The following is a 19283-nucleotide window of genomic DNA, read 5'->3' as shown; positions in this document are numbered from 1 at the left end:
TCACTCTTACGCGAGGAACACAATAGAATTTGTCAAACCATGTTTACTTGATCAATATACTTAACACCCTATACGACTATATGTGTATTTACATAATAACAAGCGTATATATATACTATAGATACATAACACGCATATTTCTTTTTATGTATTGTACAACAAACAACAAAATCGACTATGTATGTGAAATTCAAGCAAACAGAAAACTAATGTTCTCGAAAAACATAAATCTTAAGAAAATGGATAATGAAACAGAAACAAAACAAGAGACAACAGAAATAAATGCAAAATTTTAGTGATATTCAAATGTTCTTGCGTTTTTAATGGGTTACCGTGTAGACGTAGTCGGACTTTTGGCCAGTTTGAATGTTTTATCGCAGCTCAAGGAAACTGGGTTCAAAAAATCCGAATTCCTAAAATATGATAGCTGGGATTGTTTGGCCATTCTCGCCCACCACTTAATGAATTATATTGAAAAGCATCTTCGAAGCTGCTGATTTTTGGCAGTCGAAACTAATAAACAAATAATAATCCAATTTTTTCATGTGAGCTGAGATATATACATCTTTTCAATAATTGCTTGCGTAATTTCAAATGACATGAACTTGATAGTTATACTATATCAAAATAATCATAAGCAAATTAACTTTATTAATTAAATGATTTTAAATGTAAGTGAACATTACAGAAATGCAAAACCAATTGAAAACATATATGTACGTATAAAATTAGGCATTTTACAAAACCTTTACCTAACCTAAAATTTGCTCCGTTTGGCTGTGCCTAAATAATAGTTCGCCATATCTACATATGTAGATAAACGCTAGATTTGCTGAAGACAAGGGGCATATATGTACTTAGTTATACAATTGATGTTCCTTAAGCTTATGTACAATTTGGTATTTCAGTGAAAATGATTATTTACAAAAAAGTGTAAAAAAAATTATATTCGTTGGAAAAATATCGAAATATTGGAAAATTTTCGAAATTGTTCGTAAAAATATTGCTAAACGTATATATTCCCTAAGTATTGCGAATAAATTCAGAATATCTACAGAAAAATGCACAAGACGGCGTTAAAATCTATGTTTGGCAGCTGGGAGAGGGCACTTTTACTTGATGATGATCTCCGCCGGCGGCAAGATGTTGTCCCTGTACAAGCAGTACCAGATGCTGGAGTACCAAATGGTTCGGTCCACCCACTCGCTACCCGCCAGGACATGGCCAATGAATGGCGCATCTCGCGATCTGTTAGATAGGATGATATTATACTATTTCACTGCAGTCAAAGATGATGATGACCCACCTCATGATCTGCGCCTGCGTACGCTCCACAAAGGTGATGGCCCAACTCCAGGGAAAGTCTCGTTTGCGTTCGCAACCCAGGTACGCTGTGCTGCTCTGCAAGAAGATCTCCCGCACAATGGTCGTTTTGTCGTTCTTGTCCTTCTTGGACACCACAATCTTTCCATCCCGCAGCTCACACTGAAGCGTTTTAAAGGTTTTCGTTCTGGAGTCGGCGAATCGCAGCTCCTTGCCGGGCGTTACGGTGGCCAGATTTTTCACAGCTCGCTGGATCTCGCGCAGCATCTCAACTGGACGTACCACCAGGTAGTTATGCTTGCGATCCTCCTCCGGCCAATAGGACCAGTTCAGAATGACATCGAACACCTTGGTGTCATGGTGCAGCGGACGCTCCAAGCTGTCGTTCAGGATCACCTCGTACAGGGTCAACTGGTGGGTGGGCAGCTGCATCTTGGCGGAGTATTCGCGACACAGCTCGTAGGCGGTTTTTGTGGGCGATATGGTGGCATTTACTTGCGTCTTCTCCTGCTCAATATGAAGCCACAGGCAGTTGGTAAAAATCAGATATTTTACTATTATTATATTTCAAAGAATCTCACCTCTGTTTTGTTTTCAGGATTGGGATTCAGGCTGATCCAGATCTTAATGTCCCCGGACTGCTTCACCGCATCCTTAAGCGTTTCGGCCGCCGCATAATACTTTTGCAGACATGCCAGCATGGCTTGCTCCCGTTTCTATAAGTAGTAAGATCTCAAACCATATTCCACATGTATATTTATTTTTAGCCAACTCACAATTTCATCGGTACTGCAGGGGAAGAGATTTTTGTAGAGCACTACTAGATCGCTGAGCACATCCGCCTCCTTCTGCGAGTAGATGAGCTCGTCGCTCTGTGGATAAAATTATAATTTTTAGTATGAAAGTTGCACACAAAACTCAATCTCCGTTGACATTGCCAATCCAAAATAATACCTGCAACCGAATACATAAAATATACATTCTTGTCCCTTATAAAATTGTATTACCAGAGCTGAAGGCCTTAGCTGCCTTAGAAGCAATTAGTACTTAGGTTACTAACAGTTTTATAAGATAGCCTTATCTAATAATACAAATTATTAATAATGGCTTAGAAAATCAAAAGCAAGCTTGAATAAACTACGATTTTAACGCTTCAAGTTAGGTAATAATTCTTCTTGATATATGTATGTATACCCCTCATTGTAAATCATATCACTTTATGGATATAGGTTCACTCTTATGAAGTTTGCTTATATCATATGGAAATTCAATCCATTTACCTTCTTGGCAAGCAGCGTGGGACCCCAAATCATGGTTAGGTTTTGGACACTCATTTTGTTCTTGGCCTGCTGCGAACTAATGAAGACCAGATGACCGACAATTCGCCGCAGTGTTTCGCGCTCGATGGCGGAGAGTCGGCCAAGTAGCTCGCGATAGATGGGAATCTTCTCGGTGGCCACCGCCAGCTCCGTGACGAAGACAAAGCTATCCGTCAGCTTGCCCAGCAATCGTTCGGGTAGATCGCGCATGAAGCGCTTGAGGACATTGGCCACATCGTGCTCATTGTATTCATTTCGGGTGATCTCGACATTGAAGGCATCCGCGCGAAAGGCGCTCATAAGCTTGTGCATAGAGTTCTCTGATCCGGACTTGCGGTAGATGCCCTCCGACATGGAACCGTGGATGTACACAAAATTGATACACTTGTCCACAATGACGGGCACATCGTACCGCGTAAGCTGTTGATCGCCCAGCGAGAAGCCATTGTTGTGGGCCACTTCACGGATGATGTGCCTCCAGATCTTCGTCTCGCGGGCGGAACTCATGATCATGTAGACCGCATACGGCGGGCAGTCAATCATCAGCATGGGACCGCTTTCCACGTGCAGATTGTCAATGGATTCGTCGCTCTCCTTCAGTACTGTATCAAAATACGGTTTCAATGGTATATTACGAGGATTAGTTCTAAGATCACCTCACCTATGCAGCGTGCTTTGCGCAGATCCATCTTCTCCACATTGCCGTTGGCTTCGCTTACGAAGATCAAGCGTCGCTGGCTCTTGCGAAGCACCAACCAGGTGCCGCTCCACTCCGAGGTGATAGAGTTCTGCAGATTAATGGCATAAGAATCCCGTGAATCCAGCTAAAGAAAGTACTCACCTTAAGATAACACCATCCAGCGCGATAGTAGTGACAAGTGTACTTCACCGGCAGGCTGTTGGTCAAGCTCTCGAGGATCTTTTGCATCCAGACGCCGCGTTCCGACTCCTTGCCCACGCCATACAGATGAGAAACACGCTGCTGCTTTACATTGCCCGACGCGCTGCTGGTCATGAGAAGATTGGGGTTGGAGGACATGACGTCCCCCGCTCCATTTCCGTTCTTCGGCTGTGACGTGGTTATCTCGAAGCAGTAGAAATGGGTAGCCGTGTCCGTGACGCGACTGTTGCTCACGCATTGCAGCGTGGTGATCGTGTCCAGGGGTATCATCTCCCTGGGCGTCTTCATCTCCTGGTCGAGGAACGTCTGAAACTGGCGTTCCCTGAGTATGGCCTTGCGATTCTGCATCTCCTTAAGTATATCCTCCACGACACCGGATGGAAAACGAACCAGCGGACCCTCGTAGCGGACTAGCAAAGGCGATAAACTGGGTCTGGGCACCATTTGCAGGGCCACCCGCACGTCGGACTGCCGCTGATTGGCTCCCCTGAAGCTGGCCTTTCGCTTCATGGCGTCCATTTTCAGTTTTACATTGGATATGGCATTGATGGTTTGCCGGAAGCGAGAGCCGATGGTGGAGCGATTCTCCTGACTGCCGGCGGCATCCTTGCTGCCTCCAATCGCTTCCAGATATGTGGGTGGGCTGTCGCCCTCGATGGGCGCCGTAGTTTTAGATGCAGTGGGTGTCACATCGGAACATGATGCCTTATCCGGCACAAACCAGTTGGTTCGATTCCTTGACGCGCTGCTCAAGTCCACAGGTCCACTGGCTTTATTTGCCGACACTGGCATTCGGCTGAGATAGGGCTTTGCCCGCTCCTCGTCTCTGGCGCGCTCCTGATCCGAGTCCAACATGTTCTCCATGCTATCACTCAGCAGACGGGCATTCTGGTGCACTATCTGCGGCTGCTGGGGCTTAGGGGATGTGGCGGCACTCGGCGTGGGCTCTTCTTCGGAGGTGCACATGCTCACATCGTCCTGCTCCGCCTTTACCGTGCCGTAGGTGTCCTCCTCGAGCAGATGCTCGAGCAGCAGCAACTCGTTGCTTTTGTTGGACCTGGCCAGGGTCGAACTCTTGCTGCTGAGCGGGTCGAACTCCTCTATGAGGGCCTGCGGCAGGGGAACCCCGCCCACAGCTCCTTCGCCGGCATCCAATTCGGAATCCTCGGTGATGCAGGCCAGCTGCTGCTGCTCCGCCACCTGGTTGGGGGTCAGCACATTGCTGCGACTGCTCCCTGCTGTGGCCATTTCAAAAAGCTTGCCGTAGGTTGCCTCCTGGTTGGCGTACACAGGTTCGGGCGAGGAGCTTCCCTCCTGTTCCTCATCCTCCTCCTCGTTCTCGTTCTCGTCTTCACCGTAGAACTCCCACGAATCGCTGCGTTCCGGTTTCGGTGTCTTGGTCTCCGCCTCAGCATTCTTGACGGAGATCAGCAGGGATTCCTCGCGCTCTGCGGCCGCTGCAGCCCGATTGAGTTCCTCCAGGTTGGCGGAGTCGACGGGCGGACGTCGCAGTTCGATGTGTTCGTAGTTCTTCCGACGCTTCTGGCGCACCGGCGGCTGCAGTGCATCCAGGCGGAACTGCTCCGGTTGCTGGGAGAGGCGGGGTGGAGGAAAAGCTGGCATGGGCAGTCGTGGCGACTCGTCGCCATTTGAGGAGCTGCTGCTCGGCTGCCGCTGGTTTCGCAACTGCACCAATTGGGAAGCCTCCTGGGCGAGATTCCTGGACATTGGCGAGGCACTGGGCGAGGGACGTGACCGCAGTGCCTCGTCGTAGCTGGGCGGTTTGCCTTGCGTTTTAGGCACCTCATAGCAGCCGTCGTCCTGCTGATCCGGATCCGGACGCAGATACTCCTGCTTTTGCAGCTTTGTCTCGTTTTCACGCAGGTCCGAGAGTCCACCGTTTCGGTTCAATGGACTCGAGAACTGGATCGTGCTAAAGACCTCCGTATTGGGCATTGTCTGCCGCCTGTCCAGATCCATTTCGCCCGATCCCCCTGGCCTTACGCCTACTTCCACCTTGTCCTTATTCCTGCCAAGACTGAAGTTGGAGCCGAATCTCTTGCCGGCGTGCTTCAAACTCCGGCCAGCATCCGTTCCAAGGGTACTGATTGCCTCCGTGGAGCTCTTCAGGTTCCTGTCCAGTCGCTTCTTGGCTCCCTTGGCCTTGACCGTGATTCGCTCGCCTATGGCTTCTCCAAGCAGCTTAGATGTGGTGCCCAGCGATCGAAGCAGGTTACTAGGGAGTTAAAGATACACAATCTATTAGATATTCCGACTTTTGGTGCTAAAGACTATGCCATTCCCTTTTGCGTTAGTAGTTAAGATCCAAAACACATCAAGCTAAATTGGTTAGACCACAATAAACTATGTGTTCAGGCGGGGATCATTCCAAAGATTGAGTCTGGGAATCTAGCACACCAAGGTAAGTCCAAACCGGAAACACCACACATCATTCGAAGAACACCAAAATATAATCCATTAGGTATTACTGGTAATACTTAAACTTAAACTTTTCAAAAGTAAGAAAACAAAAAACCAAAACCAGTAAACTCCTATAAAGAGTTCTTGTAACTTACCAATATTCCTCCCTTAAAACTTTGTTATAATGTAAGATACAGCTTTTTATACAATTTAGACTATTCCCGACAATGCTCCATTCCTCTACGCGGTTCCCTACCGATTGATCTTGAAAACAATTGTCGACCGCACAAAACTCAGATTTCGGTGTGAAAAACGATCTTAAGATTTTCCGCGCTACTATTTTTAAACAATTCCGCTTGTCATTGATCTTGAACAGACGCCAGGCTATTTATAGAGCCGAATCCCTTGATGAGCCCATTTTTATTTACGGATGGAGAGGGCGGCGGAAGTAATCTCGAGGAGACATACCCGAAATAGGGGGAAATGGAGTTCCGCAGTGTAGTGCATAAATCAGAAAAGATGCTATTAAACTAGGGGTATGTTTTTGGGCCAATGCGATATGTAAATGATTAGTGAAACAGCTGTGTCTTTAGCAGGAAGTTCATATAAATCTTCTCGGCTCCATCAAACTAAGCGATTCGTGCTGAAATGTCGCTGTTTTAAACTATTTATCTAAATTCCTAATACCCACAGAAAAACCAGCAACCTATGATATACTTTCGATAAAAAATTATCTCCAAAAAAGGCTCAATAAACCAGATAACAACTTAGGCAAATATAGCAATGCCGAAACAAAAATGTGATTATTTTACGATGTTTGTTTTGGCTTCAAATGTTTACTTAAATGCAATAACATTTTGCTGTATTGGCATATAACAAATTATTGTAACCACAACCGCAAATTAGGAAAACATATCAAAGTTGAACTACTAAACATTGTAGAGAAAAAAAACATAAAAGTACACAGCTAATTGCATAATTAAGAAGATTAGTTAATACAAATTAGAAGTGAAAAGGATTTTAAAAATATTTTACAATATTTTTGTCTGTGCATCAACTTTTATAAGCATTTTGTGCTATCTAAAAGTAAAAAATAACAAAAAACTACCCAAAAACCACATATATATTGTGATATTAGCTTCCACATTGGAGACAAGAAAGGGGTAACCCATCGGAAAACTAAGGAAAGTGCAAGGCAAAGGGTAGAAATGTTGGTCAATGGTTTACTTGTCATCGTCGCCATCTTGGCTCCCGGAGGACTGTTCTGCGGAGGAGGACTCTGCCTGTGGATGGTTCCCGTTTGGATCCGGATGATCCGACTGCGGAATGGATGAATCGACGGCGTCTACGTACCCGGGTGACTGCGACTTGAACTTGCCGCTATGGGAGCTCTCGCTGCAGTCCAGTGAAGCATTGGACGCGTACCGGTCCTCGTCAGTTTTGCCCGGCGTCTGGACACTGGTGGTGGAAAACTCGCTGCAAATCGAGGCTCGCTGGTCGGGCAGGATGTTAAGTGGCTTGGGAGGAATTTGTGGTGCCGCTCGCAGAATCCTCAGTGGCACCTCATCCTCGTCCTCGGGATCGGGATCCTCCGACTCCCCCGCTGGTGGGAAACGCTGGCGTGGAGCTGGCCTTGGTGTCGCATACACCGGCTCCTGGACATTCTCATTGGCATCCGGACCGTAGATCGGCTGCTGACTATCGGAGTTGTTCTCCTGCAGGATCAACTTGTTTTGTCCACTCGATGGCAGCTTCTTTTCCGCACAATTGCCGTGCAGATTCTCCGCATTTATGTTGAGCTTCTTATTGTTATTGTGGTTCATATTGTTGCTAGGACCATTGGGCGTTCTGATCTCGATGTTCTCGTAGTTGGCGGGCCGCAGCTCTGGATAGAGGCGGCGGGGAGCGGGCACAGGACGCGCCTGCTCCATGGTTGAGCCTGGAAAGTTCAGATACCACAATAGGTTAATACAGAATTGATAACGAATTGATTATATGTTTTAAAGAAATGCTTTAAAACGTAATACCAGAATACCCTACAATTAATATAAATAGCAAATGGGTTAGGTAAGGCGCGATAATCCTCTCTTATAAGGGCCATAGGTAACCGGGTTATCCCAAAATCTTTACTGCCCAAGATCTTTGTTACTTATTGATCCTGAAAGTTACCTGATTAGGAGGCCCGAAGGACTAACGGATTTAGCCCGTAGAAGATACATTCTTACAGGTATTCCGTTGGAATTCCAGCAGTTACCTGCTTGAACTGCCCAGGTAACCTCTTTTACTATATATATCCCGAATTCGGCTTAAAACCTCACACTTCTCACCAGTTAACTGACCAATCGACATGTACACGATCCTCTCCGAATTCTATCAATCCTCACTGCTTTTCTGGTGCCATCTGATCCACCTACTGCTGCAGTTCATCCAGACCAAGTGCTGGAATCACACCACACAGGAGGAGCAGGAGCAAAAGGAACTCACGGAACCCTGTGCCGTCTCAAAAACCATGGACGCCTTTGTGGAGGAGCAGCAAAAGCGGGTGCAACGAAAGGCCCAGGAGTACGCCAAAGTGGAGCTACTGCATCGCCTGCTCGTCCAGCAGCAACTGCAGGAACTGGAGCAGCGCCGACTCATCCGATTGGCTCTGGCCAGAAGGCGACTGGACTACTCCAATTAGACTAGCCGTGCAATTAGCTCATAATTTATTTAGATTTATAATTTACGCTTAGATCATGCCAAGTATTCACAAGTATTTTTAAGTGGCCACATAATTAAGTGCCAACGAGGCAAATAAAAAATGCAGAGAGTGCGGAAATTAAAGACACGTGTTTGCATTTCTTCTCGAACGACCAACAATATTCGCCTCTTCGATAATCATTATTTTTTCCCCCACTCACAGATGCGCTTTCACTTTCCGCTTTCAAAGTCAGCGCTTTTCAGTCGATTATTTATTCAGTTGGATTGAAACAGAGATTTGAATAAACATCATCCAAACTGCCCAAGTGCAATTATCAGCTCATTTTTGAGGGCGAGCTTGGAAAGTCTGATAGAAAATAAACAAATAAGTTGTTGTAAGCTTACTGAATGCTTTACTTGAGGTAGCGGGTATGCCATAGTCGATGCAAACGACGACTGTTCTCTTTGGTTTTTACTTTACTTTATATACATTTGTTACATGCTCTTTGAAGATAATGGTTTAATATGCGATATGAATGCCGCGTCAGTTATTGCAACTCAATGCAGATAGATCACATTTCCAACTACTCCCAAGCAAACTTTGAAACTAACGAGTGAAGCATCTGGCATTTGAGAGTTGTTTACATCACTGCTCCATTGATGATCTTAATTTATCGGGCCCTCCCATTGTTTCGTTTTCCTTCCAATGCAGTTCCCTGAACTTTTCAACTCTTGACAGCGTCTAAAGTGGACCAGACCAGACCAGAGCCTATTAGATCTGTTCGGATTGGGTCGGTTGGCATGGGATTGCACAGAGTGGACCATCTGGGGATCCCGGGAATCGCTGTCGTTGTCGCTTAAGTGGTCGCCCCACTTCAAATGGGAGTTCTCCTCCACTCCACCAATAGTCCACTTCCCTTAGCCTCGATGATTTTGTTTATAAGCGTTTAAAGCTTAAACGAACCCATTGTGGCGGTTATTGTCGCCGGGGCACTCTGTTCTCTTTTTTATTTTTTTTTTTATAATCGTTACTCGTAGAGTAAGAGGGTATACTAGATTCGTTGAAAAGTATGTAACAGGCAGAAGAAAGCATTTTCGCCCACAAGTCGCGTAAAACTGCCACGCCCACAATTTTAAAGTGTTTGGAAATTTTTGTATTAGTCTTGTAAATTTCTATCGATTTGCCAAAAATATTAAAATTCTGCATTCAAATTTAGAAATGTATTTTTTTTAATTTTTTTGTCATTTTTTAAAGTGATGATGTAGATATTCAACAAAATTAAGGCTGAAGTTCTAAACTCCATAACTCAACTTATTATTTTATCATTTTATTATGTTTTCCCCAATTCCTACCGATATTCCCGAAAATGTTTAAATTTCTCGTTTGCACTTCCACTAGCTGAGTAACGGGTATCTGATAGTCGGGGAACTCGAACATAGCATTCTATCTTGTTTTTTTTTTTGCATATTGCATATTAGCGGGATAAGTTGGATGAATGAACTTGATGAATGACTCACATTAGATCGGACCCTTTATTGTATTCCGGGAATACCAGCTAGACCTACTATTATGGCGCCTTTCGTGTATTTTCCTCGATGATTAATCGAATTTCAAATTTTACGCTCTCATACAACGGGCAATATATAGATACTCGGACTCGTATAGTAAGCGAGTGCTGAAAGTGAATCAATTGTTTTGCCACATACAATCACGAATACGAATCCACATTCAATTATCCAATTCTGTGGCCATGTGGACTCGCACCTACAGAGTGTTTCATAACCTTAGGGCATACTGATTTTGTATAAAAATGGTACTTTTCCTATATAAATGTAATTCGTTTTAAACTGATTTCTAAAAAATAACAGTATTGTTTTTTGTATTTATAATAACAAGATCTTAACTCTCTTCAACAAACATGCAATTTGTTCTAAATATTTTAGTTTACATATTTGTTCTTCAATTATTGTGCCCATAGATACCGAAATGTGTCATACTTATTATACGTGTCATATACTCGCGTATAGTATAAAACACTCTCTATATACACGTTGTGTCCAGATATCATTCGTATTTATATGGTTGGGCAAAAAGAGCGATAACAACGACGAGCCACCCAACAGTGATAATTATAAAGAACTGAGTGCCATTTTATATTATGAATGACCGGCAATAGATGGTCGTCTGGAAATCTCGGATTTATGGTTATTTATAAATGAGAAGGTCCCCATAATATTTTCTTCAATGGATATTTTCGATAAAGAGTATTGAGTGCCATTTAAGCCAACTATAATACATCATATATATCATATCATATTTTGCGGCCGCACTCTGCTCCAATATTTTGAGCAATTATACGATCTAATAAGGCTTACATCCGTTGCGATAATATTTGGCCAAACCAAAAAAAATATATATTTATATTTGTATATATGTGTACATGTGCAATATGACCACGGATGGATTTAATTCACATTTATATTTATATGTTTGCATGCAAATAAAGTGATGCATTCATGCGCATTTGCAATTGGATAGTCATTTATTCGCATGAATCACTTGCGTTCTCCCTTTACGTTTTTATGCTTTTCTTCTTTTGTTGCATTGTTATTTTGCTAATTACAGCAGTTTCCATGGACCAAGTGCAATGGCTATATGAAAGTACACTGACAAAAAGAACTTAACTTTGGTCATTTAGTTGGCATTTCAAAGAACACGCTATTGTAAACTCTGTTCTACTATTTTCAGAGTCTTTCTTGGAAATAATTTGAATAAAATTGATACAGAAAGATATTGGTAATGATTGATATTTTCCCTGTGCATCATGTGTATTCTCTTATTCACGGACTGCGTTAAGCTTTGCTTTTCTTTTTGTTTATGTTTATAAGTGCGATAAGAGCTGCGACAGTAAAATAAGCTGAGTTAACTGTTCGTCCCTCATTCCGGGATCGTATTCATGGTGCAAAAAATACAGAAACGAAAAAAACTGGAGGAAATGGGCACAGATAGTTCCCCACTCGACTTAACGCTTCCATGGCCCCAATTATATAAGACCAGGGAGTGCGAAGAATCGGAGAATCAGGGGGGCAGTGTGGGGTTAAGCGATCTCGCGACGTGCGACTCGATTTCCAAGTTGTTTGACAGCATTTTTTGTCGTATGTAAGTTGCCATCGATTTGTGATTTGATTTACACACAGAGAAAAGAGAAGACGGGTAGACAGAGAAGAATCCACGAAACGATCGTTAGAGGGTAAGGTAAAGTAAATCCCAGACACTTGATTACCGATGGCCGGACTATCATGAGGGGAATACTAAGTGTGGAGCTGTTCCGATCGTTTGAGAACTATTTCTGCCAACGCACAACGGGTAAATCTTTAGGAATATATATTGAAGGTTTACAGATTTACTTTTATCATTGTATTTTACCATATTGTTTTGACAAACCTTTTAATGTACTTGATTTTCAGGCAATGTCAACGAAGCCGTACATTTTTACAATGAAACGCAATTAAAATAGGGTATGGTTTTTGAAGAGATGGGAGATTACAGCTCTTGTTATTTAATATAAATATATGTATTATAGATAGAGTAAGCAGCTTTTTTTTTTTTTCAAGATAATTTCTTTTACGGATCAGAATATATCAAATATTTGTCAACTCACGGGTTTGCCGTATTTTACGCACCCGAACGAACTTATGGATTGTATATTTTTTATAATACCATAACTAAAAGACATTGAGAGCCTTTTATTTATTTAGCCCAATTTTCGGACTTTTCCCTGGATTGATCGATTATTTGGTTATTGATTCTTCTGCGAAAGTCAAAGGGAAAACCGAATTCAATCGGAGAATGTGTGTCGGCTGTCTTAATATGTTTATAATTGACTTAATTGCCAAACAATTAAGAACAGCAACAAAATGTGTCAAACGAGGAAAAGAGCGAAAGAGGGGGGAGAGGCCGAAAGATGACACCTGTCCCGCTCACACAGTCTATCGTCAAATGGGAGCGATAAGCAGTTAGAAGCGAAATATGCATGTGTGTCAAAAACTATTCAAAATACAACTGTTTTCAAAGCAATAGCGGTCTTATAAACATAGCCAAAGTATCTCTGGACCTATTAAGACACATCTGTTGACATTGCGTAAAGGCGCAAACAAATAAAAATAAAAGTTAACTTTATAAGTGCTGATGGTTGCCAAGACACTTTACTAGAATAACAAATTATATATACAAACGAAATATTTTTAAACAAATTGTTATCAATATTGCTGTATTTCGCTTGCATACAAATATACGAACAATTCCATTCACTTTAAATATTACTATTATTTATCACACAGCTGTCTCTTAAAAATGACCAGCCCACCCACACAGACACACAGCCCGTATGTGCGGACGGATTGATTAGAACGCATTGAAGAGAGAAGATACCATGGAAATTTGAAGCCCGCAGAAAAAGAGATCGCAAAGAAACTGCGGCTTTAAATAAGAAGCATACAAATCGAACTTACCTTTCGCTTTTTCCTTGTTCAAATTTCGTATGCAGTTTGTGCGTGGTCACCTTAACTTCGCTTTATATTCACAACACAAACACACACAGAGCACAACAATAAAAAAACGAAAACAAAGAGTGTGAGAGAGAGAGCGGTGGGCGAAAAGCAAAGTGTCAGTAAAACTTGCTAGGCAGATTTCCGACACATATTGATATTGCACTGATATTTTAGGGCCGCCACTTGGTGACACATTTCCACAAATGTGTCCATTTGTTTGTTCTAGTTTGCACCTCCTTATGTTATTTATTTATTTACTATTCTTGCGGAATGAATGAATCACTTGCGGAATGTCTCACACACACATGCGCACCCGTACGCATTGTTTGCACCAGTCTCTCTCTCTTTCTCTCCTCTCTTGCGATCCGCGGTTGTTTTTGTTGCTGGCTCCGATGGAGTACAACAACTATTTGCCGAACAACAGTTGACAATTCGCGGATGGAAAAATAATGACCAGAACAAGATTCTTTGTTTTGCCCCAAAGCCCGCTTGCCGAACCGGATTTTCCGATCCGAACGATCTGCGGCCGATCGAAAAATACAAATGCATACTATATATAACGGGGCGCGCCAAGTGTGACCGTTCGGCGAAAACCAGGGAATACCTGCAAAAAGTGATAATAGTGATGGATTATGATTGTGATCGATATGCTATCGATAGAAAATAAATCGGCTGGTCGTGATGAATCGGGGAAAATGTTTTCACAACCTGGTCACACTGCATTGTATACCAGAAAAAAAAATGGTATTAGCATTAGCAGCGAAAAAATCAAATAAATAAAGAAAAAATCAATTAAAAGTGCGCCGATCCAAAGGATAAACACAAAAGACTCAATAAACAACATCAGATGCCTAAGAATCAGCAGGAAAACCCGACACCGAACCATTAGGCTAGTGAAAAAGTGCAAAATAAACATTCGCCCGTGGGAAGGGGAATACAGCAAGCACTCGAGATTCTCCCGAAAATACACCTATTACTCCAGTCCAAGAATACCACACGGAGCGCTTTGGATCTACAATGGCCACCAGCGAGATATCGAGCTCCAATGAGCGTCACTACTATGCCAAACTGGAGGCCATCAAGGACATCAGGGACAAGACCCTGTCGCTGGAGAAGCTCAAGGTGCGGATCATCAAGGAGGTGAAGCTGAGCGACGACGAGGAGAAATGCCTGGAGGAGTACCGCAAGGAGATGGAGCACCTGCTCGAGGAGAAGATGTCGCACGTGGAGGAGCTGCGCCAGATCCATGCGGACATCAACGACATGGAGAACATCATCAAGCAGACTAAGGAGAACCAGACGCGCTCCTTCGACATGGCCAACCGGGTGTACGAGGAGTACCTGGCCCTGAAGTACCAGATTGATCACATGCGCCGTGACTATCTCGGACTTAGTCCGCTGCGAGATCTTCACGAGGAGGAGGGCAGTCCCATTTCAAAGGATCGCTTCCAGACCAATTTCCTTAAGGTGGCCGCCCAATCGGCGGCAGCAGCAGCTGCTGCAGCAGCGGCGGCGGCCTCGGTTAATCAGACCTCATCGCTGGCCCGTCCGCACGCCCGGCATCCTCTGATGCCGGAGGCCACGGTGACGGCACTGCCCTCCGGCGGCGGACAGGGAGGCGTTGGTGGTGGCGGCGCTGCAGGCGGTGGTGCAGGATCCGTGGGCGGCGGAGGAGCCGGAGGCGGTAATCCTGGACACGCCTTCATGCCACCCGCCCCGCCGGGAGCAGGCAGTGCTGCTGCCGCCGCCGCTGCGGCTGCTGCTGCAGTGCGTCTGGGCAAGGGCGATTTCTCAGCACCACCGCCACCGCCGCCGCCCAGCAATCGACTACAGCAATCGCCCTCGATCGGCATCGGCCACCATCCCTCGTTCCGCTCCGACTTTAATGTGAATCTCCGCCAGCAGCCGCCACCCATGAAGTCCTGTCTGTCCTGCCACCAGCAGATCCACCGGAACGCGCCCATCTGTCCGCTCTGCAAGGCCAAGTCGCGCTCCCGCAATCCCAAGAAGCCCAAGAAGAAGAACAACTAATCGGCCACCGTTCAAGACCAGCAACTACACTCATCTTAAGTCCGGAGCTGGTTCCGGAAAGTTAGCACTAAATCGAATGTGTTTTTTTTTGCCTCATCTATTTATTAATCCCAATGGAAAGTATTACAACACCACAAGGCGGGTGTGCTCATAATTGTTGGAGATGTTTTGAAAGAACGTAAGCATTCAGCAATACGTTTATATTTTATACTTTATTAGTGTATTTGAAAATCTCTGAAGCAATTATTCATGGCACACCAGCCATAAACAAATTCTCATAACAATTTTAGTTGGCAACCCCAATGAATTTGATTTTTATTTTTACTATAATCATAGGCTAAGTGTATTTTAAAAGCTCAAATAACGTGTCAAATTATCGAGAACAAAAATTCTTTTTATACTTGTAAGCCATGCAAAATATGCAACTATGCCATATTAAGCAGCAAAAACACGAAAATCAATAAAAATATTTCATTTTTAATTGTGTTCTTTTTGGTTATAAATGAAACTAACGAGCTGGATTTTAATATATCTATGACTGATCTATGTGTACATAGTTGCAATATTTTTTTTTGTCTGTATTTACATTTTACATTTGTTGCCTCACAGCAATTGTGAACTAAAGAGTATTTTATATATACAACGTACTAAAATTCAGATCAATGGTATTTTTGCTTGTCCTTGGATTTGGTCACACCTAAGGTAAGCCGAGCAACAAGTTCGGATTTTTTATTCAGTTTTTTAATCCGGCCCGCAAAACAACAAATTCGTATTTGCTGCGCTTGGTTTTGTTGTTCAATTGTAATTTTAGTGAAAATAGCATGAACCAATTCAAATTGAACGCATCAGTACACTAGGTTCTTTTTTTTTTGTTCTTGTGGATCAGTTTGTTGATTTTTTTTTGTCTTCTCGCTGCGTGCGTAGAATTTGTGAAAAGAGAAAGTTCTGCGCCGCGTCTTTCTCCGCCTCTCTCCAATTCCTCCACACAGTCGTGGCCAAGAAGTTGCGCCTGCGCAGCGACAATTTCACAAGAAATCGAGGTCGATCGCGAGTGGGTAAGTGTCTCTCACGAAAAGTTGGTCAAAAAGCGATATTTAAAGCCCGTAACTAACTTAAAAATAATTAACGATATCCCTGGAAACCCTGCGGTGTGAAGTTTTCATTAGAGACGTGTTTTAAGTCGTTCTTTATGGTTTAGTTCGAGCAATTTCTAATGTGTTTGACATACAAAAAGCTGATCGTTAATCAGTTAAATGTGGTACATCTAATCGTGTTACTTTACTAAATATTATTCACAAGTATTTATTGTCGAGCTTAATTTCGTACTACCAACAATAAATAAAAATATAAATTCATTGTATTCTATGATTACGTTGTCATGTTTTTTCAAATTTTTCCCATTTTATTAGAAAAAAACTATTTCCGAACTTTCGCTCTTATTTAACATTTGTGCCCTCTTCCTTTGCAGTAATCCGCTTGGAACACCATGGGCACCAAACAAACCGTATCTCCAGTGGCTGGAAAGAATAAGACCAACAATTCTGCCAGCGGATCTCCGTCGAAGGTTAAGTCCAATGGCCAGGTCCAGGGCAAGTCCAGTAACAAGGAGGTGAACGCTCTGCCGCCACAGAAATCGGTGGTCATAGCCTATCTATGCTGGCTTTTTGGCGGAATCTTCGGACTGCATCATTTGTACCTGCACCGCGATCGTCACGCCTTCATTTGGTGGTGCACCCTGGGTGGCTACATGGGCATTGGCTGGATGGGCGAGCTCTTCCTGATCCCCGAGTATGTGCGGGATGCCAACGAGGATCCCAAATTCGTGAAGATGTTCGTGGCCAAGCTGCAGGCGTATCCGAAACCGCCGTACTCCTCGAAGAGATTCGTCGGCCAGGTGATGATCGGCCACCTGTTCGGTCAGGTGTGCTCCATGGCCATTCCGGAGACCCTGGTTGGCGGCTGGGATCTGAGCTTCCTACACTGGGCGATACCGCTGTTCGTGTCCCTGGGCGTTTGGCTTGTGGGCAACATTGGCCGGGAGCAGGGTGTCTGGTGGCACTGCCTGTTGACCGCCTATCTGGCGTATCCGGCCAGGTATCTGATATACGACGAGACCTACTCCCTACTGCTCACTGGCCTCGTGGCGGCACTGACCTTTGACGGCTTGTCCAAACAGTGGCGAAGGACTCCGCCACGAAGGGGAAGCCCCGGTGAAAGGACCTTCAAGCTGACCACCGCCGTGGTCATCTACTGCGCCTTCTGGGGCAGCTTCCTGTACTTCAATGGCACCATTTCGGACGAGGACGGCGGCGAGGTGCCCATCCACGAGGCCATCCATAACTTCTTGGCCTCCGCCTGGTGGACAGATCTCAAGCAAGCCCTGCAGGACACCTATAACTATGCGCAGCATCACGGCTGGTACGAGACCTGGAAGGAGGTGTTCGAAAGCATGGACGTGGATGGCGAACGCAATTCATACAAGGTCTTGGGCGTAAGTGCCACCGCCTCGCAGGCAGAGATCACCACTGCGTACAGAAAGCTCTCCAAGGAGTACCATCCCGACAAGGTCAAGGACGAGGGATTGCGGGCCCAGGCCCACCAGCGATTTATCGAGATCCAGCAGGCGTACAGTGTGCTCAGCAAGATCAAGTCCAACCGGCGACGCAAGAACAAGCAGTACCAGGAGGAGGAGGCCATCGTCCTTTAAGAGGAGCTGTCCTCCTTCTGGTCTAAGTACATATAACGACTAGGAAATACGATTCTTCAAATGCGATTAGTTAAAATAATAGTACCTAAAATGCAGCTAAAGCACAATTTGCGAATTATTTAAATGTTATTCATATTAATTAACTAATGCTGTTCAGCTGTATTTGTTTACACATGTATTTATTACCTTAAATCAGTGTTGTTTACGGTCAAGACTGCGTTTAAAAATAAAAACAAATAATAACACCCTAAAATTGATTGAAATGGGTATGTTTAAGTCGGTCAAATCGACTGGACTGTGCGCAACTCCAATGCGAGTAGAAAAAATAGAAAATTAGCTGCGCTTTCGTGTCGTTCGTTCTTCAACTAATTACGCGTGACCAGCAAAACATTACCAAATCACGTTTCCTTTTCTCAGTGAAAGAATTCATTTCAATTAGATTTATATTCATTTATTTATTTTATATATTTTACATAATATAATGAACTACTTACGAGACTAAGCAAAAAAAAAAAGAAATATATTTATTGTAATTTTTTTTCTCACAAATTTGTTGTGTGCGCGTATTTTTTCCATTAATATTTAAGTAAAACGTTTAAATAAAACGAAAAAAATATATATATCGTTTTGTAGATGTGTTTATGGTATATCATTTGATTTCTTTGTAATATTAATTGCCATCGCAGGGAGTTTGTTGAAGAAGAAGAAAAAACCAAACTCGAAATCGGAAAACAAAAAATCGTAAAAATAGGGTTTACGAAAAAAAATATATAAACAGGAAACAATAACTCGCTTAATTTTAGTTTAAAACATAATACTGAGCAAAAAATGTGTATATAACATTTTGCCTACTAAATTTTTTGCTTTTTTGTTTAAAGATATTTTTATATATTAATTAATTGCTTTTCGTTTGTTTGTTTTTCCATTTTTGCACTGATCGATCTATCGTGTATATATTTTTTAAATATATATTTCATTAGGTCCAGTATTTTTAATCTTTACAAATTTGACTATTTTTATATATTTGTTTTTTTTTTTTGTTGTGACTGTTTTTGTGTTTCGTGTGGGCGTGTGTAGACTATCACGTTTTCTTTTTTCTTTCTCAAAAAACAAAAACTCAATTACAAAAAAAGAAGGTGTTTTACAATTTTCGTTTAGGGATAGACTATATTTAAAATACGTTTTAAAATAAAATAACAATTTGTTAGGCATCGAACACACACACACTGTTGCAGTGTGTGCGTCTCGTGTATAGGTGTGTGATACCAAGTTTTCAAGAACGCCCTTATTTTAAAATATAAATTTATCGATAATAAACTGTTCTTGAATTTCGAAATGCATATCTCAGAAA

General features: G+C 43.2%; 4 protein-coding genes across 6 annotated transcripts; 3 read left to right on the top strand and 1 right to left on the bottom strand.

The window, feature by feature from the left end:
• Positions 1 to 376: 376 nt before the first annotated feature.
• On the bottom strand, positions 377 to 13806 carry LOC6550051. 2 transcript variants are annotated; one of them, XM_001977481.3, is made up of 9 exons: positions 13156 to 13806; positions 7192 to 7903; positions 3484 to 5779; positions 3304 to 3430; positions 2604 to 3244; positions 2100 to 2195; positions 1905 to 2039; positions 1307 to 1830; positions 377 to 1248 (listed from the first exon to the last, which is right to left on the bottom strand). In XM_001977481.3, the coding sequence occupies exons 2-9, from the start codon at positions 7893 to 7895 to the stop codon at positions 1113 to 1115; spliced, it is 4659 nt and encodes a 1552-aa protein (XP_001977517.1). In that variant the 5' UTR covers positions 7896 to 7903; positions 13156 to 13806; the 3' UTR covers positions 377 to 1112. The 2 variants fall into 2 exon arrangements, with proteins under 2 accessions (XP_001977517.1, XP_015011103.1); XM_015155617.2 differs by having other exon boundaries at positions 7318 to 7903.
• LOC6550050 lies at positions 8286 to 8788 on the top strand. Its single transcript, XM_001977480.3, has one exon. The coding sequence runs from the start codon at positions 8312 to 8314 to the stop codon at positions 8642 to 8644; it is 333 nt and encodes a 110-aa protein (XP_001977516.1). The 5' UTR covers positions 8286 to 8311; the 3' UTR covers positions 8645 to 8788.
• A 69-nt stretch (positions 13807 to 13875) lies between the features above and the next one.
• LOC6550049 (zinc finger C4H2 domain-containing protein) lies at positions 13876 to 15234 on the top strand. The gene has a single exon (XM_001977479.3). The coding sequence runs from the start codon at positions 14212 to 14214 to the stop codon at positions 15223 to 15225; it is 1014 nt and encodes a 337-aa protein (XP_001977515.1). The 5' UTR covers positions 13876 to 14211; the 3' UTR covers positions 15226 to 15234.
• Positions 15235 to 15897: 663 nt separating this feature from the next.
• LOC6550048 (dnaJ homolog subfamily C member 22) lies at positions 15898 to 18180 on the top strand. 2 transcript variants are annotated; one of them, XM_026982303.1, is made up of 2 exons: positions 15898 to 15927; positions 16694 to 18180. In XM_026982303.1, the coding sequence occupies exon 2, from the start codon at positions 16712 to 16714 to the stop codon at positions 17930 to 17932; it is 1221 nt and encodes a 406-aa protein (XP_026838104.1). In that variant the 5' UTR covers positions 15898 to 15927; positions 16694 to 16711; the 3' UTR covers positions 17933 to 18180. The 2 variants fall into 2 exon arrangements, with proteins under 2 accessions (XP_026838104.1, XP_001977514.1); XM_001977478.3 differs by having other exon boundaries at positions 15909 to 16280.
• The last annotated feature ends 1103 nt before the right edge of the window (positions 18181 to 19283 follow it).

Source organism: Drosophila erecta, unplaced genomic scaffold, assembly GCF_003286155.1.
Source record: "Drosophila erecta strain 14021-0224.00,06,07 unplaced genomic scaffold, DereRS2 tig00000126-arrow-pilon, whole genome shotgun sequence".
Classification (NCBI taxonomy): Eukaryota; Metazoa; Arthropoda; class Insecta; order Diptera; family Drosophilidae; genus Drosophila; species Drosophila erecta.
This window is presented reverse-complemented; position numbering and strand designations above follow the sequence as displayed.

Bases quoted from the DNA above. Each gene is read 5' to 3' on its own strand.
- LOC6550048 (XM_026982303.1), top strand. From the start codon at position 16,712: ATGGGCACCAAACAAACCGTATCTCCAGTGGCTGGAAAGAATAAGACC.
- LOC6550051 (XM_001977481.3), bottom strand. From the start codon at position 7,895: ATGGAGCAGGCGCGTCCTGTGCCCGCTCCCCGCCGCCTCTATCCAGAG. The intron at 3,431-3,483 runs GTGAGTACTTTC...ATTAATCTGCAG, and splicing joins CTGGATGGTGTTATCTTAAG to AACTCTATCACCTCGGAGTG. The intron at 2,196-2,603 runs GTAAATGGATTG...TTTTATCCACAG, and splicing joins CCACGCTGCTTGCCAAGAAG to AGCGACGAGCTCATCTACTC.
- LOC6550049 (XM_001977479.3), top strand. From the start codon at position 14,212: ATGGCCACCAGCGAGATATCGAGCTCCAATGAGCGTCACTACTATGCC.
- LOC6550050 (XM_001977480.3), top strand. From the start codon at position 8,312: ATGTACACGATCCTCTCCGAATTCTATCAATCCTCACTGCTTTTCTGG.